Genomic DNA, 18,011 nt, shown 5'->3' with positions numbered 1-18,011 from the left:
GACACTATCAACAGAATAAAAAGGTAACTCAAACCAGTGAGGCCTAATCAAACTGACAAGCTTTTGCACAGCAAAGGAAACCATAAAAAAAAAAATAAAAAAAAAGACAACTTACAGAGAAAATAGTTTCAAACGATGCAACTGACAAGGGCTTAATATCTAAAATACGCAAACAACTTATACAACTCAACAGTAAAAAATGTCAACAACCTAATGGAAAAATGGGCAAAAGACCTGAATAGACATTTGTCCAAAGATATACAGATGGCCAACAAGCACATGAAAAAATGCTCAACATCACTGATTATTAGAGAAATGCAAATCAAAACTACTATGAAGTACCACTTCACACCAGTCAGAATGGCCATCTAATGATAAATCTACAAATAACAAATGCTAGATAGGGTGTGGAGAAAAGGGAACCCTGCTACACTGTTGGTGGGAATGTAAATTAGTACAACCACTATGAAAAGCAATATGGAGGTAACTTAGAAAACTAAAGATAGAACTACCATATGACCCAGCAATCCCACTCGGCATATATTCGGACAAAACTTCCCTTGAAAAAGACACATGCACCTGTATGTTCATTGCAGCACTAGTCACAATAGCCAAGACATGGAAACAACCCAAATGTCCATCAACAGATGACTGGATTAGGAAGATGCGGTATATATACACAATGGAATACTACTCAGCCATAAAAAGAAACGAAATAATGCCATTTGTGGCAACATGGATGGAACTAGAGACTCTCATACTAAGTGAAGTAAGTCAGAAAGAGATAGACAAATACCACATGATATCACTTATATCTGGAATCTAATATACAGCACAAATGAACCTTTCCACAGAAAAGAAAATCATGGACTTGGAGAACAGACTTGTGGTTGCCAAGAGGGAGAGGGAGGGAGTGGGATGGATTGGGAATTTGGGTTTAACAGATGCAAACTACTGCCTCTGGAATGGATAAGCAATGAGATCCTGCTGTATAGCACTGGGAACTATATCTAGTCACTTACGATGGAGCATGATAATGTGAGAAAAAGAATGTATATATTTATGTGTGACTGGGTCACCTTGCTGTATAGTAGTTAACTGACAGTAAACCAGCTATGATGGAAAAATAAAAGTCACTTAAAAAAAAAAAAGGCGGAGTTCCCGTCGTGGCGCAGTGGTTAACGAATCCGACTAGGAACCATGAGGTTGCGGGTTCGGTCCCTGCCCTTGCTCAGTGGGTTAACGATCCGGTGTTGCCGTGAGCTGTGGTGTAGGTTGCAGACGCGGCTCGGATCCCGTGTTGCTGTGGCTCTGGCGTAGGCCGGTGGCTATAGCTCCGATTCAACCCCTAGCCTGGGAACCTCCATATGCCGAGGGAGCGGCCCAAGAAATAGCAACAACAACAACAACAAAAGACAAAAAAAAAAAATTCTAAACACAGAATTACCACATGATATAGCAATTCCACTTCTGGGTATACCCTCAAAACAACTGAAAGCAGGGTCTCAAAGATATCTGTATACTGATGATCATAGCAGAATTACTCATAACAGCTAAAACATGGAAGCAACCCAAGTGTCTGTCGACAGACGAATGCAAGAGTGAAATGTGGTATATACACACAATGGACTATTATTCAGCCTTAAAAGGAAAGAAATTCTGACATACGCTACAACATGAATGAACTTTAGGGACATTATGCTAAGTGAATAAGCTAGTCACAGAATGACAAGTGCTATATGAGTCCACTCAGATGAGGTACTTAAAAGACAAAAAACATCCTGTGATAGGCCAGGCTACCATGAATGACTAGGGATCCAGGAAAGAGGCAAAGATAAAATGTAGATAACTCTGATAACTACACAGGATGTGCCTGGACAAAGCCTGTCTTAGAAAAGCATTTTCAAGACCTTCTCCAAACGTGCATAAAACCCTTCTGTCTTAGACAAAACTGATCTTGATAGGGTACTCTGACACCAAGCTCTGCAAGCCTCCAGGTCTCCCCTGTGCCTCACCACAATCTGGCACAGGACCACCCACAGCTGCTCACCAGTGTTGCGGATGATGTAATCCAGCACCACCAGCCGCTCAAACTGCAGCAGTAGTTGCCGGTTAGTGTTCTCAGGGAGAGGTTCTGCTTCAAAACGCCTTAGCCAGAAGTCTGCATCTTTGTAGCCTTCAACAAAGAGCTGGAATGAACCAACCTGCAACAAGATGGAGGAATATGGTATTTGCCTACAGCCCAAGTCCAAAGATCCCGGGAGTAAGCCAGGTACCCACTAAGGCCCTGTAGAGTTTATATCAGAAAAGGGCTGTGATAGTGACTGCCCATCCAAATTCAAGAAGCTCAGCTAAATGGTCCAGAGGAGTAAAGTGACCAAGGTAGGGTCTCTATGCTTTGCAGAATTATTCCCCAAACCTGTGGCCCTTTGACAGAAGTGTGCAACACAGGAACCTCAGGACAGGCTATTCACATGTCCATACGTGAGTCGGTGGACACTTTGTTTCCACCCTTGGATTCTTATGCCACTATAAGTCATCACCTTTGATAAGCCACGTAGGTATAGTTTATACCTTTGGCGGTAGCCCAATTCGGTTAAACCGCTGCCCAACTTTTGGCACTTTCTCGAGTGCAAGCCGCTTGCCCCTGGACTTGACTCGGTCAATGGCACTATAGTTGAAGGTCTCACTGGCCAGGTATACTACCTGCAGTGGAAAGAGAAGAGATATCTAGGTTAGAGTCAAGTTTAAGGAACTATTCCACTATGGTGGAGAATAGCTAGATGCTCAGCAATACTGTTCCAGGGCACACAGAGAGAATGCATTTCTCAGCCTTCCTAGCAGCTAGGATAGAGCATGTGACTAGTTCAGACCAATGGGATGTATTACATTACTTCCAGGCCTAGTCCCTAAAATTTCCCATGATCCTTAGTTCACATTCCCTAATCTGTGCAGCTGAAATGAAGGGCTCTGAGATAGTAAAACTACATCATGGGAGGAGCCTAGATCTCTGGTAATTACATGTCATGGGATCTAGGAAAACTGCCTAATTGGCATGGCTCTTGAAGTGAGCAAGAAATAAACTCCTATTGTGTTAAACCACTGCAATTCAGGGGTTGTCACAGCAGCTAGCATGGATTACCCTGACTACTATAGCCACCTCCTGGGTTAGGAGAAGATGACCCAGTGCCTAATTTCTCTCCAGATAAAAAGCAAATTTCGAGAGTTCCCATCGTGGCTCAGAGGAAATGAATCTGACTAGTATCCAGGAGGATGCAGGTTCCATCCCTGGCCCTGCCCAATGGGTTAAGGATTCAGCATTGCCATGAGCTGTGGTGTAGGTTGCAGACGCGGCTCGGATCCTATGTTCCTGTGGCTGTGGTATAGGCCACCAGCTATAGCTCTGATTGGACCCTTAGCCTGGAAACCACCATATGCCGCAGATGCAGCCCTGAAAAGACCAAGAAAAATTGCAATTTACTCCATACCCTTTTATTTCCTGTTGAATTTTGTACTATACACAATTATTTAATTAAAAAATTAAACAGACATTAAAATTGGTTTTAATTTTTAGTGGACTGCAACATATATGTATATTATACAGACTATATCTGGAATATTATAAAAGAAACTGGTAATAACAGCTGTCTCTAAGGAAGAAAACCAAATGGCCAGAAGACAGGAGCGGTAGAGAGGCTGAATTAATCCCCTGTTTACTTTATTGTGCCTTCTAATTTCCTCCCCCCTCCCCTTTTTTTTTTTTGGTCTTTTTAGGACAGCATCCATGGCGTATGGAGGTTCCCAGGCTAGAGGTGGAATCAGAGCTGCAGCTGCTGGCCACAGCCACAGCCACAGCAATGCCAGATCCGAGCCACGTCTTCGACCTACACCACAGCTCACGGCAACACTGGATCCTTAATCCACTGAGCGAGGCCAGGGATCAAACCTGAAACTTCATGGATACTAGTCAGATTCATTTCCACTGAGCCACGACGAGAACTCCTGTGCCTTCTAATTCCTGCACTAGATGCGTGCATTATCTCTTCAAAAATTTTTTCTTTGTTTGGCTGCACTCGCATTATACAGAAATTCCCTGGCCAGGGATCAAACCCGAGTCACAGCAGTGATAACATCAATGTGTCCTTAACCATAAGGGCACCAGAGAACTTACCCCCAATTTTTTTTTAATGGGCAACCAGTTTTACACTTGATGGTCAAATTGGAGTGATACCACTGTAATCCCTAATCCATATATATGCCCATCATCACACTTACCACATTGGCTTGTGATTATCCATATGTATATCTAACTTATCTCTTAAGAATAATGAAATGTGGGGTGGATAAGAACATTTATTCACATTTGCACCCCTAGTACCTAACGCAGTGCCTGGCACAGGCTCATTTATTAAGTGACTCAATGAATGAGTTACAAGCTTCTTTCAGAGACAGCAACAAGTGAGTTTTAGCATACATATACCTAAAATCAAATTTATAAGAAAAGGAGTTCCCATTGTGGCTCAGTGGTTAACAAACCTAACTAGTATCTATAAGGTTGTGGGTTTGATCCCTAGCCTCGCTCAGTGGTTTAAGGATCCGGCACTGCCTGGAGCTATGGTGTAGGTCACAGACTCAGCTCAGATCCTGTGTTGCTGTGGCCCTGGTGTAGGCCAGAGACTACAGCTTCAATATGCCCAATATGATGGGCATATTGGACTCCTATCCTGGGAACCTCCATATGCCACAGATGCAGCCCTAGAAAGACAAAGACAAAAAGACAAAAAAAAAAAAAGTAAGGAAATTCTTTCTTCAGCCCTTCAAAATTCACTATAAATAACTAATTATTTTGCCATTGAAGCTTAGAGATGGTGCAAACTAATTCCCTTTCTCTTGTCCTTCCTTCCATCTGTCCATGTTTTTTATATTTTTTAAATTTTTTTTTTTATGGCTGAATCCATGGCATATGGAAGTTCCTGGGCTAGGGGTTGAATCTGAGCTGCAGCTGAGCCCTACACTACAGCCAAAGCAACGCCAGATTCACACCACATCTGCCACCAATGCCGAAGCTGGGAGCAAAGCCAGATCCTTAACCCACTGAGTGAGGCCAAGGATTAAACCCACATCCTCACAGATATTATGTCGGGTTCTTAACCTGCTGAGCCACAACATGAACTCCCCATGCATCTGGTTTTAGCAGAGTACCTAAAACAGATGTGCAAAGTACTGTACATTAGCATTCTCTGCCTTACAAATCCGGCAACAAAGGAATAGGAATAAAGGAGAAAAAAGACTTTCCTAAAACTACCTTGCCAGTTTTCATGAGAAAACTCTAGCTCTCAAGCCATAAACCAACCCCTTCCTCCATCAGATTTATTTTTGGTCAATTTTGTAACTACTTTTTCTCTATGACTAATGAAACTTTCATAACCCGAAACCTCACAGGAACAGAGAGAAGAGATAGTGATCAAGTGAGAATTCGAGCCTTACTATTTGAAGCTCCATCACAATGTAAACTCTGTTTCCATAGTGACAGATGCTCTCATTAACAGGATAGAAACCTATCACAAGGGTGGGGAGAGACTTCTTTTTGCTATTCTCCAGCAGTTGTATGTTCAGCTTGCAAAGATCTGTCTCATCTCAGTCTCATGGAGGACAAGTGCGGACTTGTCTTTTCTATGTTGCTGTTTTTTTTTAATGGCTGTACCTGTGGCATATGGAAGTTCCTGGGCCAGGGACTGAATCCAAGCCGCAGCTGCAACCTACACTGCAGATGTGGCAATGCCAATTCTTTAACCTGGGGGATCGAACCCTGACTTCCACAGCAATCTGAGCCATTGCAGTTGGATTTTTAACCCACCGCAGGACTCCTTGTTGTTGACTTTTTGATGCAAAAGATCCTTGGGCTTCATTAAGGTTTTCTAACAGGAAAAGAGGAAGACTAGAGAAGAAGGGCATTATGGGGCATAACATTAATGATTTGAATAGTCATAAAAGCACCACAGGCTAAGATGTATGGAGTGTTTACACTGTGCCCGGTGCTGGGCTACATGCTTAACATGGATTTTCTTCTGCAATCTTTTTTTTTCTTTTTTTGCTTTTTAGGGGTGCACTTGCTTCATATGGAAGTTCCCAGGCTAAGGATATAATTGGAGCTGCAGGTACCAGCCTACACCACAGCCACAACAATGTGGGATCTGAGCCACATCTGTGACCTACACCACAGCTCATGGCAACACTGGATCCTTAAGCCACTGAGCAAAGCCAGGGATCAAACCCACATCCTCATGGATCCTAGTTGGGTTTGTTACTGCTGAGCCACAATGGGAACTCCCATCTTGTGCAATCTTAATAGCCACCATATTAAGCAATAATTCTTTATATCCCTATTTGTATAGTGAGGAAACTAAATGGGCGGGGAGCAGGAAAGTTTGGGAGTGTCTTAAGTGACTTTCCCTAATAAAGAGCTGCAGCACCAGAATTCGGACTCAAGCAAGCCCTCTTATTCTTAGGCACTGCACTCAAGAAGCGCAGGCAGAGCAGACAGGCGAAGGGCTGGAGTGGTCTGCTGTTTACGTAGTAAAGAAAGGAAATTACAGAGTGATAAACCTGGAGTATTTAAAAGCATTTCTAGAGTCTAAGAGGGGTATAGTAGAAGGATTTCAGGTTAGGTAGGAGATCTCAGGAGCATTATCATGAAAGATGTTCAATGTGCTATTTAAAACTAAAGCATAAAGGGAAGAAATGAGCGGCACGAGGCCAGGCAGATGCCAGATAGGAGCTACAAGCCCAGAACTATAATCAAACCTTCTCTCCATAGGCCTAGAGTTTGGGGATCTCTGTTACTGTTTTTTTCATGGTTTAGTATTTATTCACTGATTCAGCCGTGAATATACCTATAACGCACATTATAAGTACAATACTTTGCTAGCTGTTAAGAATGAGAGAAGGAGGAGTTCCCGTCATGGCTCAGTGGTTAATGAACCCAACTAGTATCCATGAGGACGCCAGTTTAATCCCTGGCCTTTCTCAGGGGGTTAAGGATCTGATGTTGCTGTGAGCTGTGGTGTAGGTCACAGACTTGGCTTGGATCCTGTGTTGCTGTGGCTCTGGAGTAAGCCAGCGGCTACAGCTCCGATTAGACCCCTAGCCTGGGAACCTCCATATGCCACGGGTGTGGCCCTAAAAAAATAAAAATAAATAAATAAATAAATCTCTAGAAACCACATATTAGGAGTTCTCATTGTCGCTCAGTGGGTTAAGGACCCAGTGTTGTCTCTGTGAGGATGTGGGATCGATACCTGGCCTTGCTCAGTAGGTTACAGATCCAGCATTGCCACAAACTGCAGTGTAGGTCACAAATGTGGTTCAGATCTGGTGTTGCCGCTGCTGTGGTGTAGGCCTCAGCTACAGATGTGATTGGACCCCTGGCCCAGACACTTCCATATGCTGAGGGTGCAGCCGTAAAAAGAAAAAGAAGAGGAAGAAGCAGCAGCAGGAGCCATATAGTAAACGGGTGGTGACATGTCCTTAGATGTCCAAGAGCTGACTAGCAGATTTCTTCCTCAGGACCCCTGGAAAGTTTCATGAAACACTTGTAGCACAGGGACTCCTAACCTGAGGTCAGTACACCTCTTGAAACTGTATGCAATGAATTCTGTATTTAAGCATATTTTTGCAAGGGGTGAGGGGCGGGTAACGGTTCTACATCAGAACCTCAGCTAAGCTTCTAACACATACAAGGTGTGTACAAATCCATTCTAAGTGGAGATTTGCCTGGATCTGGGAACCCGATTTTGTTATTTTCAGACAAGCACTGGAATTCCAGAGCACAAGGATGCATGAGAAGGATTCCATGGCAGTTCCCTGTAGGTGTTCAGGCCAGACCTTTACTCTAACCCTCAGCCCACCCTAGAGCCCTCCATGCACACCTTGCATATGTGCTTCACTGATACCAGCTAGTCCATTCTAGACTGCATGTAAATCCTGGAATGGCTCAGAGATCTAAGACAGTGAGTATCACAAGTAGCTAGGTTTCTCACCAGTTTGGGGTTACCTGGGTTCAATCCAAAGACCCAGGGAGCTTATACATGTGCATCCAAAGGTCAGCAAACTTCCTGAAATTGTACACAAAAATTTTATGTGTATCCTTCTCAGGATAGCTTTCAGCAGATGATCAAACCATGAGCCTAAATCCACCACCTTCTAACAAACAAACAAAAAGGCTGAGAACCCTACACTCAGGGTACAGATAGCCCTCATTGGACTGAACAGTAACACCAACATGTAGCAGGGCGCAGGCCCAGAAAAACTCTGGCCAGGCAGTACAGCTTCCTGGAGACAGGTCACTGACCTTCGTACGGGGTACAATGTTGAGTTCCAGTTTTTGGTCCACCAGGCTGGCCCCTGCCTCTGAGAGATAGCCCTGGTTGAGGACAAGGCAGTCACGGCCAAAGCAGCAAGGACAGCACAGCTTCTGTAGCCACTTGGTCCACTTAGGATTAAGGTGCCCATATGGCTCTTCATTCTTGGGTTTAAAAACTGCAATGATCTTCTACAGAGACAAAAGAAAGAGGATGTTAAAGGCAAGCTGATTAAAGCAGCTCACAGGAGTTCCCACTGTGGCGTGGGGAAAATGAATCTGACTAGGAACCATGAGGTTGTGGGTTCAATCCCTGGCCTCATGCAGTGGGTCAGGGATCCGGCATTGTCGTGAGCTGTGGTGTAGACTGCAGACACGGCTCAGATCTGGCATTGCTGTGGCTGTGGTGTAGGCTAGCAGCTGTAGCTCTGATTTGGTCCCTAGCCTGGGAACCTCCATATGCCAAGGATGCAGCCCTAAAAAAAAAAAAAAAAAAAAAAAAGAAGCTCAAAGACGAGGTCAGCAGGTCTCTAGTAAGAAATGAGCGGGCACGGGCAGAGGATCCCTAATTACAGTTAGACACTGGCTTCTCCCCAGGTTTAAGGGGAAGACACCAACTCATGTGTGCAGCTAAGAATCATCAGAAAGGGCTGTGGCCAAAGAAGGTGCCAAGTCTGACATATACATGGTCCAACAGCTTTTAACACCATCAAACCCCAACCATCACGTCACGGTTCATTCATATACACTATTGCTCTGCATCAATTGTGTAAAGACTCAAAAAAGTATCATCTGAATGGAAATTAGTAAGGTATCATGGGATGTTAAGAAAATTCTTTCACCAATGATTGATTTTCTCTACCAGTCTTACTATCCCACCCCCTGGGTGTTAACAAAACTTTAAAATAAAAAGTTTAGGAATGACAAGGTAAGAAAGCAATGGAAGAGGGAGTTCCCATCGTGCCTCAGCAGAAACGAATCTGACTAGTATCCATGAGGACACAGGTTCAATCCCTGGCCCCCTCGCTCAGTGGGTTAAGGATCACGCACTACAGCTCCAATTGGATCCCTAGCCTGGGAACCTCCATAGGCCCTAAAAAAACAAACAAACAAACAAAAGACAAAAAAGAAAGCAATGGAAGGGGAAAATCACAGCAGGAAGAAGGAGCTGCTACTTGGTTAGAACGAGGTTCTTTTAAGTAATTCTGATAGGCAAGAGACCAGGACATGAGAGGCCATAAAGACTAAAATCCATCTTCTCTAGCAGACAGTGGTTTAATCCTCAAAGATCCTTGAACATATGGGGTACTACTTCAACCCAGAAACTGAGGCCCTCCCTCCTGAAGGTTTCTTACCCAGGGTCAGTCAGCCCTTTCAGGGTGTTTTATATTTATCTCATTCTCTCCAGTCTCCAAACTGGTACTTTCAAAGGAAGATCAGTAAATATGCTATTCAAGTGATTCATCTTGATATCATATGATTCTTCCTCCTCCCTCAAACCACAGCCAACTCAAGCTGGTCTGGATCATAAGACATTTTCCTGTGGGTGTCACTTCCTGAATGGCCGATCACAGCAGTAAACATATGTCCACCTGCCTGCATTAAGTAAGTACTCATATTAGGAACTGGCCAGGGATATGTCTGCAGTAATAACTGGTCATTCTTGAGGCCAGTTCCTTCAAGAAGCCTTGCAAGGATGAGAGAGGCCAAGAGAAAATACAGAACTCTCCTCCTTCGAGAGAATCAATTTCTTCTTAAAGACAAACGTACTTATTCACCAGACAAAGTCAAAGGCATATATCCATATTATAAGTCTTCAGAATTACATTCTTATCCAAAGTGGCCAGCAAGAGGCCTGTTTCAGCAATCTTCCTTTCTGTCTCTGTTCCTGGAACCCTGGGCTCTGAATCACCCAGCTGCAGTAGCAAGTGGCACCCCAGACAGAGAATGACTGATGACTCCGCTGTAACTCCCAGGGACCTGGGCAGTCAAACCACAGGACAACACGAGGCCCACCCCGAAACCCACAGGTCAGTTCAACTGAGGCACAATGCAGAGTTCAGCAAGCTGGTCCCCAGTGAAAGGGAAACCAAGACATTCCTACTATCAGCAGAGCTGGAAAATACCAGGGCTGAGGCTTAAATACTTCCACTTAAAGAAGCAGAACTTTGCAGCCAAGCATCATTTTAGACTGACCTCTCAAACTTCTCAATTTCCTTCCACCATAAGGAGTATCAGAAAGCATTTTGTTAACTCTAACAGCATTAGCAGTCATGGTTCTCTCAGAATTACAAGGGTCTCATTAAATAAAACATCTGGAATGGACAAATGAGGGAAAGACAGGGCGAGAAGGCTGGAGGAACAGGACATTCAGATGGATGGAGACACAAGTGCCTTTCAGGACTAAGTGTTGCCTCAGTTCAATTCAATTCTGTTAACATTTGCTCAGTAACTAGCTCGTGTGAGATGGTGCATCAGCACTCTGTGGGTTTCCTGAATGGACACGTAAAACAGCCTCCGGCCTAATTTCCAAAATTAATGTCAACTTCACATAATCAACCGTGTTACTGAATATTCAAGAATATTCTCCTAATTCACAGAAAACAAACTCTAGAACCACTCAGATTAGAAAGGCCCATACTATTATTTAGTTGGGAAAGAAAATGACGACCACTTAATTTTTCTCACCATCCTCTCTTTTCTTTAATATACTTACAATTCCTTTACCACATTTAGGAGAAAGCTTTAGTTTGATGTCAGTATTCCAGAAACACCTCCCCTAACACCCATTTCCCAAATCCCCTTTTAATGAAGGGGGTGAGGTGACGGTTGTTCAAGTAGCAGCAATCCATGAACCTGGGGATAAAAACAACACTGCAGGAGTTCCTGTTGTGGCATAGCAGAGACGAATCCGACTAGGAACCATGAGGTTGTGGGTTCGGTCCCTAGCCTTGCTCAGTGGTTAAGGATTAGGCATTGCCGTGAGCTGTGGTGTAGGTCGAGGACGTGGCTCGGATCTGGTGTTGCTGTGGCGGTGGTGTAGGCTGTGTAGGCAGGCGGCTACAGCTCCGATTAGACCCCTAGCCTGGTAATCTCCATATGCCCTAAAAAGACAAAAGACAAAACAAAAAACAAACAAATGGAAAAAACCCAGCACTGCATAAGGGAGCAAGAAGCCACTTACTGGCTGGTGCCAGATCCCGCAACCAATTACTGGAACCTGGGACCCAAAGGGCTTCCTATTTCCATCTAGCAGCCCCAAGGAGGAGGGTAGTACTATGTTATGCTAAAATCTAAGACAGTTCAAATATATCACTCATACTGTGCAGTGATAACTTATCAACACTCTTGATAAAAGTTATTTTTTTTATCAACACTCTTGATAAAAGTTATTTTTTAAGTTTGGTAAACACAAAAGTGTACAAACTTTTTGGTTTCAAGATCCCTTTAAACTCTTAAAACTTATTAAAGACCCAAAGCTTTTGTTTACATGGGTAAAATCTGTATTGGCTATACTGAAAGTTAAAACTAAAAAGTTGAAACTTTATTGATTCCCCTAAGAATAAAAATGAACCTGTTACATGTTAACATAAGTGACTCGTTTTTATAAGAAATAACTATATTTTTGAAAACAACTTTGAGTGAGAAAACTGGCCTTTACACTTTTGCGAACCTCCAATGTCTGGCTCAATAAAACAACTCTATTCTCAAATCTTCTGCTTTAACATTCAGCCTGTTTCGATATCACACATCATGAAGCCCCCGGAAATCTCCACGGTACACTCATAAGGAAACGAGGATGAAAAAGGCAAGTCTGTGTTCTGTATTAGAGGCTGGATGGAAACAGCACTCTTTGACTAGAGAAGCCTTATTTACATGTTAACTCTTGCACAAAGGCGGCATGAGACCCTGAAAGAAGATAGGATCCAAATAAACTGCAGTAAAAGGGATTCGGCCTGTATTTATTCTCCTATCCACTGCGATCACCCCAACCTGCCTCGATTACAGCTTGTGGCTGGGGATAGCTCCCTATAACAGACGATGCTTAAAAATTTCAAGTACTACATCCATGTGTGGTATACAAACTTGATGGCCTCTTAACATTTTAGTAATAAAAATGTTATTCTTTTTTTTTTTTTTTAATGAGAGTTGCGACATTTATTTCAGGTTCCTTCTTGGGTTTTGTTTTTGTTTTTTCTTTTTTGCCACACAGGCAGTATGTGGGAATTCCTGGGCCAGGGATTGAACCTACGCTGCACAGCAGCAACCAGAGCCACAGTGGTGAGAACACAGGAGCCTCAACCCACTAGGCCATCAGAGAACTCTCTATTCTGTTTGTGATCTTTATTCTTTACCTGGCTATCAGTGTCATTTTCAATCAAGAGCATCAAAACTTCTCGGAGGGCACAGGTAGTTGGAAGAAGCACATTCAACATTACAACATGATTTTATATTTGAAAAATGGAAAATAATACTGTACTGTTTTCATGACAAATTCTTGGTGAATAAAGTATTTCTAAAAGGTGGAAAATTACTAATATAAGGCCAAGCTCTAAGAACATGTGAGTATCTGCAGAAATGTGACAAAATACCAATTAGCATTATCTAATGAACTACTATTCTCAATAGGAAAGGATTATCTCAAAATTATACTACCTTTGCCTTATTCAATGCCAAGTATCCAAGAAAGCTTAATCCAGAGGTCAGAGGGCATCTAAATTAAAAAGAAGCACTCTGGAGTTCCTGTTGTGGCTCAGGGGAAACGAATCTGACTAGTATCCATGAGAATGCAGGTGTGATCCTTGCCCTCACTCAGCAGGTGAAGGATCTGGAATTGCTGTGAACTGTGGTGTAGGTTGCAGACACAGCTCAGATCCCTAGTTGCTGTGCCAGCAGCTACAGCACCGATTCGACCCATAGCCTGGGAACCTCCATATGCCATGGGTGTTCACCCTCTGCCCCCCCACCGCCTCCGGCCCTAAAAAAACAATCTGAACTCCTGCTAAGCAACAGGAACTATGTCAGCAGCTTTCATGTGTGATATCTCATTGAATCCTCTTAATAAACCAGTGAATCACATGCTGTTCTATGATTTGGCAATATGCACATCTAGTATTATCAGCCTCTCAAAACCGAAAATGCCCCAAAAATAGTTTGGCAGGTGACTGAGCATGAGACCTGCTGCACAAGGATGTAGGTAAGGAGGGTAATATGAGCACCCTCAGCTGTGACTCCTGATCGAGCATTTTCCATTTTACTGTTCCAGGTCCTCACTTGTTCATCCTTAGGAAGAAACCATTCTAAACCGGAAAGAGAATCGAGGCTATTATCCTCAAAAACCTGTCAGATCATCCAGCTCCAAAAGTACCTGTGGCAGAAACTGCTGGTTCCCCCACTCTCTTTCCCTCTTCTTCCTTGGACATGGGTCCTTATTTTCAGCTGGCAAAATAAAGACTATAGTTCCCAGCCGCTACTGCAGCCAAGCTCTAGACAACAGGATGTAAGGAGAAGAGTCTGGTGCAACTTCTAGGAAATATCTTACAGGGACAGGGCATCCTCTCCCTCTCCTCCAAAGGGCTGAATGAAAAGCAGACAGGATGTCTGCAGTTTAAGTAGACTTCTTGGATCATGAAGTAGAAGCCACAAGCTAGAGCTAGCTGGCCAGCTGGATGGAAGGATGCATACTGTTCATAGTACATCTCTAATAAAGTGAAACGCCATGCCAGCTCTGAGCAGCCTGTAGACTCCTTTTATGAAGTCAAATACACTTTTACTCAAGTTATTATTATTATTTAAAATTTTCTGTCACGCAGAGCCAAATTTAGCTCTAACCAATATGGTACCTGAAAAGACAAACCAGAGATTCAGATGACTAACTCTGAGGCAGCAGGACATAGTGGTTAGAAGTATGAACTCTGGAGCCAGTCTGCCTGGGTCGGAATCTTGCCTCCCACTTACCACCTGGGAGACCCTGGGTGAATTAGTTATACTGTGTGCCTTGGTGTTACTGTCTGTGGGGATAATAGTACCTCCTTCCAAAGGTGTTACAAGTATTAAGTAAATTATTATTTGTAAAGCACTTTAAATAGTACCTGGCATACAATAAATGTTAAGGGTTTTTTTGGTTGTTGTTGTTTTGGTTTTTTTAATTTTTTTTTTTTCTTTTTAGGGCCGCACCCACATATGGAAGTTCCCAGCCTAGGGGTCGAATAGGAGCTGCAGCTGCTGGCCTATGCCCCAGCCAGAGCAACGCAGGACCTAAACCGAGTCTGCAACCTACACCACAGCTCATGGCAACACTGGATCCCCAACCCACTGAGCGCGGCCAGGGATCAAACTCGCATCCTCATAGATACTAGTCAGATTTGTTTCTGCTGCGCCACAACGGGAACTCCCAAATGCTAAGTATTTTTGTATATTTATTTATTCATTCGTTTGTTTGTTTGTCCTTTTAGGGCTGCTCCCATGGCATATGGAGCTTCCCAGGCTAGGGGTAAAATCAGAGCTGTACCTGCCAGCCTAAGACAAAGCCACAGCAACAAGGGATCAGAGCTGCACCTGCAACCTACACCACAGCTCATGGCAATACCGGATCCTTATCCCCCTGAGCAAGGCCAGGGATCAAAGCAGCATCCTCACGGATACTAGTTGGGTTCATTAACTGCTGAGCCATGATGGGAACTCCAAAAGCTAAGTATTTTTAAATAAAATAAATAAACACACTTTGGAGCAGAACCAAAGATGATAAAACCAACTACAGCGAGTCTGTGGTCCAATACAATCTACCACAGCATTTAGGAAGTGAGCCTCTGCTCTGAACCACATTCTCCTCAATGGGAACAGGATGGTTAAATTAATAGGTTTTGTCCGGCCATATGTGTTTTGATTTCCCCTCTAAGAAAGGGCAGTGGCCAGGAAATTTGAGAGACTAAGATCTTGCAATTACCAAGAAGCATATCCATAGTCTGCCATTCTCTGTGGCTATGGACCAATGTGGTGGTACTTTACCTGCTAGATAGAATTGAGAGATCACATTACACCCACATGTCAGAGCACCAGATCACTTCTTAGCTCACCTGACCCACTTTCCAGTGGCGCCGTAACAGTGTCACAATAGAAAAATGAAAACCTTCCTCCTACTTCTGTACCTAACAAAGACAATCTCAGTCCCTTCTTACATCAGCCAACAAGCTAACAACAACAAAATAAAATAAAAACCACTCATATCTTAGATCTCATTCTGGTTACCAAATTAAAAAGACAAAAACATCTTGCATTAAACTTCAGGGCAAGGAGTTAAGGATCTGGTGTAGCTCAGGTTCAATCCCTGGCCCAGGAACTCCTCATGCTGCTGGGGGTGCAGCCAAAAAAACAAAACAAAACAAAAAAAAACAAACCCCAAATCAAAAGAAAACAAAACAAAAAACACCTCAGGACACCCACCTTTCTTTCTTTCTAGAAGTGACAGTTCCCCTTTGAGCTTTCAATTTAACTCACTGCTCTCTCATTTAAGGGACTTGGAAAGATTTTACTCTCAAAGCTTTCCCCCATCTCAGTTTATGTTAATTGAGTTGAGAGCAGATTTGCTCTCTGGTTCTTGATGGTAATTCAGGGACACCATTTGGGAGAATAATCAGACCCTTCAATGAACCTAACCAAGAGCTGCAAAGTGACCATCCATCCTGGCCACTCAGCACCAGTGTTACACACAGTAGAGACACAGGGGAAATTTGAGGGAGCTCTGATACCCACCCTTCTAATAACTATAACAATAATATATTTTTCCAATAAACCATACTGGTCCACCCGAGAACTTTAACAGGGAAGACTTGATATTTTTTTGACTCACTGATATTCCAAACATACCTCTAGTTTGATCTAAATGCCTTAAATTCTTCTGCGATTATCAAAAGTATAAAAGTCACTTGTCAGCTGCCCTGGTCGCTTCATGCCCCATTCCTTCCCATCCCCAACCTCCTTTAAATACATGCCAGTGATAAAACAGAGGTCAGCCAAACACTTCGCCTTCCTGAAAAAAGCAAACTTCTGATAGTCCTAGGTAAGAAGTGAAGGTTAAAAGGTAGCTGATAGTCCCATGTTTCTCAAACTTCACATTCTAAACTGAGGAACCATAAAAGAGGATTTGAACAATTTCACAGAAGTGAGCAATGATCAGTACATATGAAACTGGTGAGTCCACCCACTCTATCACCAACGTCTGCCAATAAGAGACCTGGGACGGTAGCAGGAGACATCTCCATAGCACAGAAAGATGGAAAAGAACCCTCAGAGCCCCTTATGGGTCACCCATTCTCCTCAATGCACAGCGACAACACTGGTTCTGTCCATAAAGAGAGAACGGGCTTAAATTTGTTAAGTCAGTGGACAAATAGCAGTCTCTGTAGTTTAAAGCTCAGGAACCTAGTAGAAAGCAGCATTTCCCCGCGTTTCTGTCCAGAGGCCGATTGCCCCACCACACCGCCGGGCCCTTCGCCTGTATCTGGTCAATTTCCTCTTTTCATTTTCCGCTCCCTCCTCCCCTACCAAATAAGTTCTGATTTATTTCTTCATTCCGCAGAGCTTCTCCATCTCCAGTCCTCAATGGCACTCCAAAATCCTGCCAAGAGGCTCGGCACTATGAAGTTTATCCCTTTTGCAGCCTTTCAGCCCCCCTTCTCCCTATGGCTGTGCGAAGCCTCAAACTCGCCCGGCAGGCCCACCCTCCCCGAAGCCCGCGGCCTCGGTCCCCAGTCCGCTCTCACCCCCTGAGGGTCTTTGACGAAATAGCTTCCGCTGGAGCCCTGGTAGATGCGCTCGGGGAAGATGCAGCGTTCTATGGCCACCTCGGCCTGCCGCACCACCGCCTCGAACTCGGGGTCCTCCGGGAACTCGTTCCGCTCGCGGTGGGCCTGCGCGGCATGAGCCGCTGCCGCGGCCTGGGCGGCCAGGGCTTGGGCCTGTGCCGCCACGGTTTGGGTTTGACACTGGGCCGCCGCGCCCCGGGCCCGATCCAGCAGTGGCTGTCTTTCCCGGTCGTGGCCTGGTGAGCCCGGCGGAGAGGGGGCTGGGCCGGCCGCCGACGCCACGCGGACCGCGCCCCCCGGCACCTGCGGAAAGTGAGCGCCCGAGCTGGACGGGAAGGTGTAGTCCGGAGGCTGGGCCCGCTCGGGGGACACTAGTGGGCTCGTCTCGTCCATCCCTCAGGCCGCGGGCTCCGGGACCCGGTGCGCTCCACACAGCTGAGCTCCGGCCCGGACCAATCCGCGACACCCCCCAACCCGCGCCTGGCCAACCAGGTTGCGGTGCTTCTTGGCCCCGCCCCCACCCTCCCTGTTTACTTGGCGACGAGTAGGCACGACCCCTCGCGCGCAAACAGCAACCAATCAGAACCAGCGCCTACGCAATCGCGGCCTCCGCAGTTTTCGCCCGTCACCGTCTGTGAGATTGCGCATGCTCCAAGAGTCACCGACGGGTCAGACACGCCCTCTGCTCTTTCGATCCTACTCTGCACTTAACTTCCGATTGCCTGCGCCTGTTTGGGAACCTTCAATAAAGCCGCCTACCTCATCAGTCACTCTACTTGAGTGCCTATTATGAACGAGCTGAGAGACTGGAGAACTCTTGATCTGGAGTCGTTGCATCGTGCACTCAT

At 44.7% G+C, this 18,011-nt stretch overlaps 1 protein-coding gene across 1 annotated transcript in view; it reads right to left on the bottom strand.

Annotated features, from left to right (window-relative positions):
• PI4K2A (phosphatidylinositol 4-kinase type 2 alpha) overlaps nucleotides 1-17,628 on the bottom strand; it is a 32,262-nt gene extending 14,634 nt beyond the window's left edge. The window contains exons 1-4 of the mRNA XM_047759469.1: nucleotides 17,122-17,628; nucleotides 8,351-8,551; nucleotides 2,575-2,706; nucleotides 2,051-2,204 (exon numbers count right to left, since the gene is read on the bottom strand). Coding sequence (XP_047615425.1) covers nucleotides 2,051-2,204; nucleotides 2,575-2,706; nucleotides 8,351-8,551; nucleotides 17,122-17,556 — 922 coding nt within the window. The 5' untranslated portion in view covers nucleotides 17,557-17,628. The remainder of the gene's footprint in view (nucleotides 1-2,050; nucleotides 2,205-2,574; nucleotides 2,707-8,350; nucleotides 8,552-17,121) is intronic.
• Between the last annotated feature and the right edge of the window lie 383 nt (nucleotides 17,629-18,011).

This window comes from Phacochoerus africanus, chromosome 15 (assembly GCF_016906955.1).
Source record: "Phacochoerus africanus isolate WHEZ1 chromosome 15, ROS_Pafr_v1, whole genome shotgun sequence".
Lineage (NCBI taxonomy): Eukaryota > Metazoa > Chordata > Mammalia > Artiodactyla > Suidae > Phacochoerus > Phacochoerus africanus.
The sequence above is the reverse complement of the archived record's forward strand: the minus strand, read 5'-3'. Positions and strand labels throughout refer to the sequence as shown.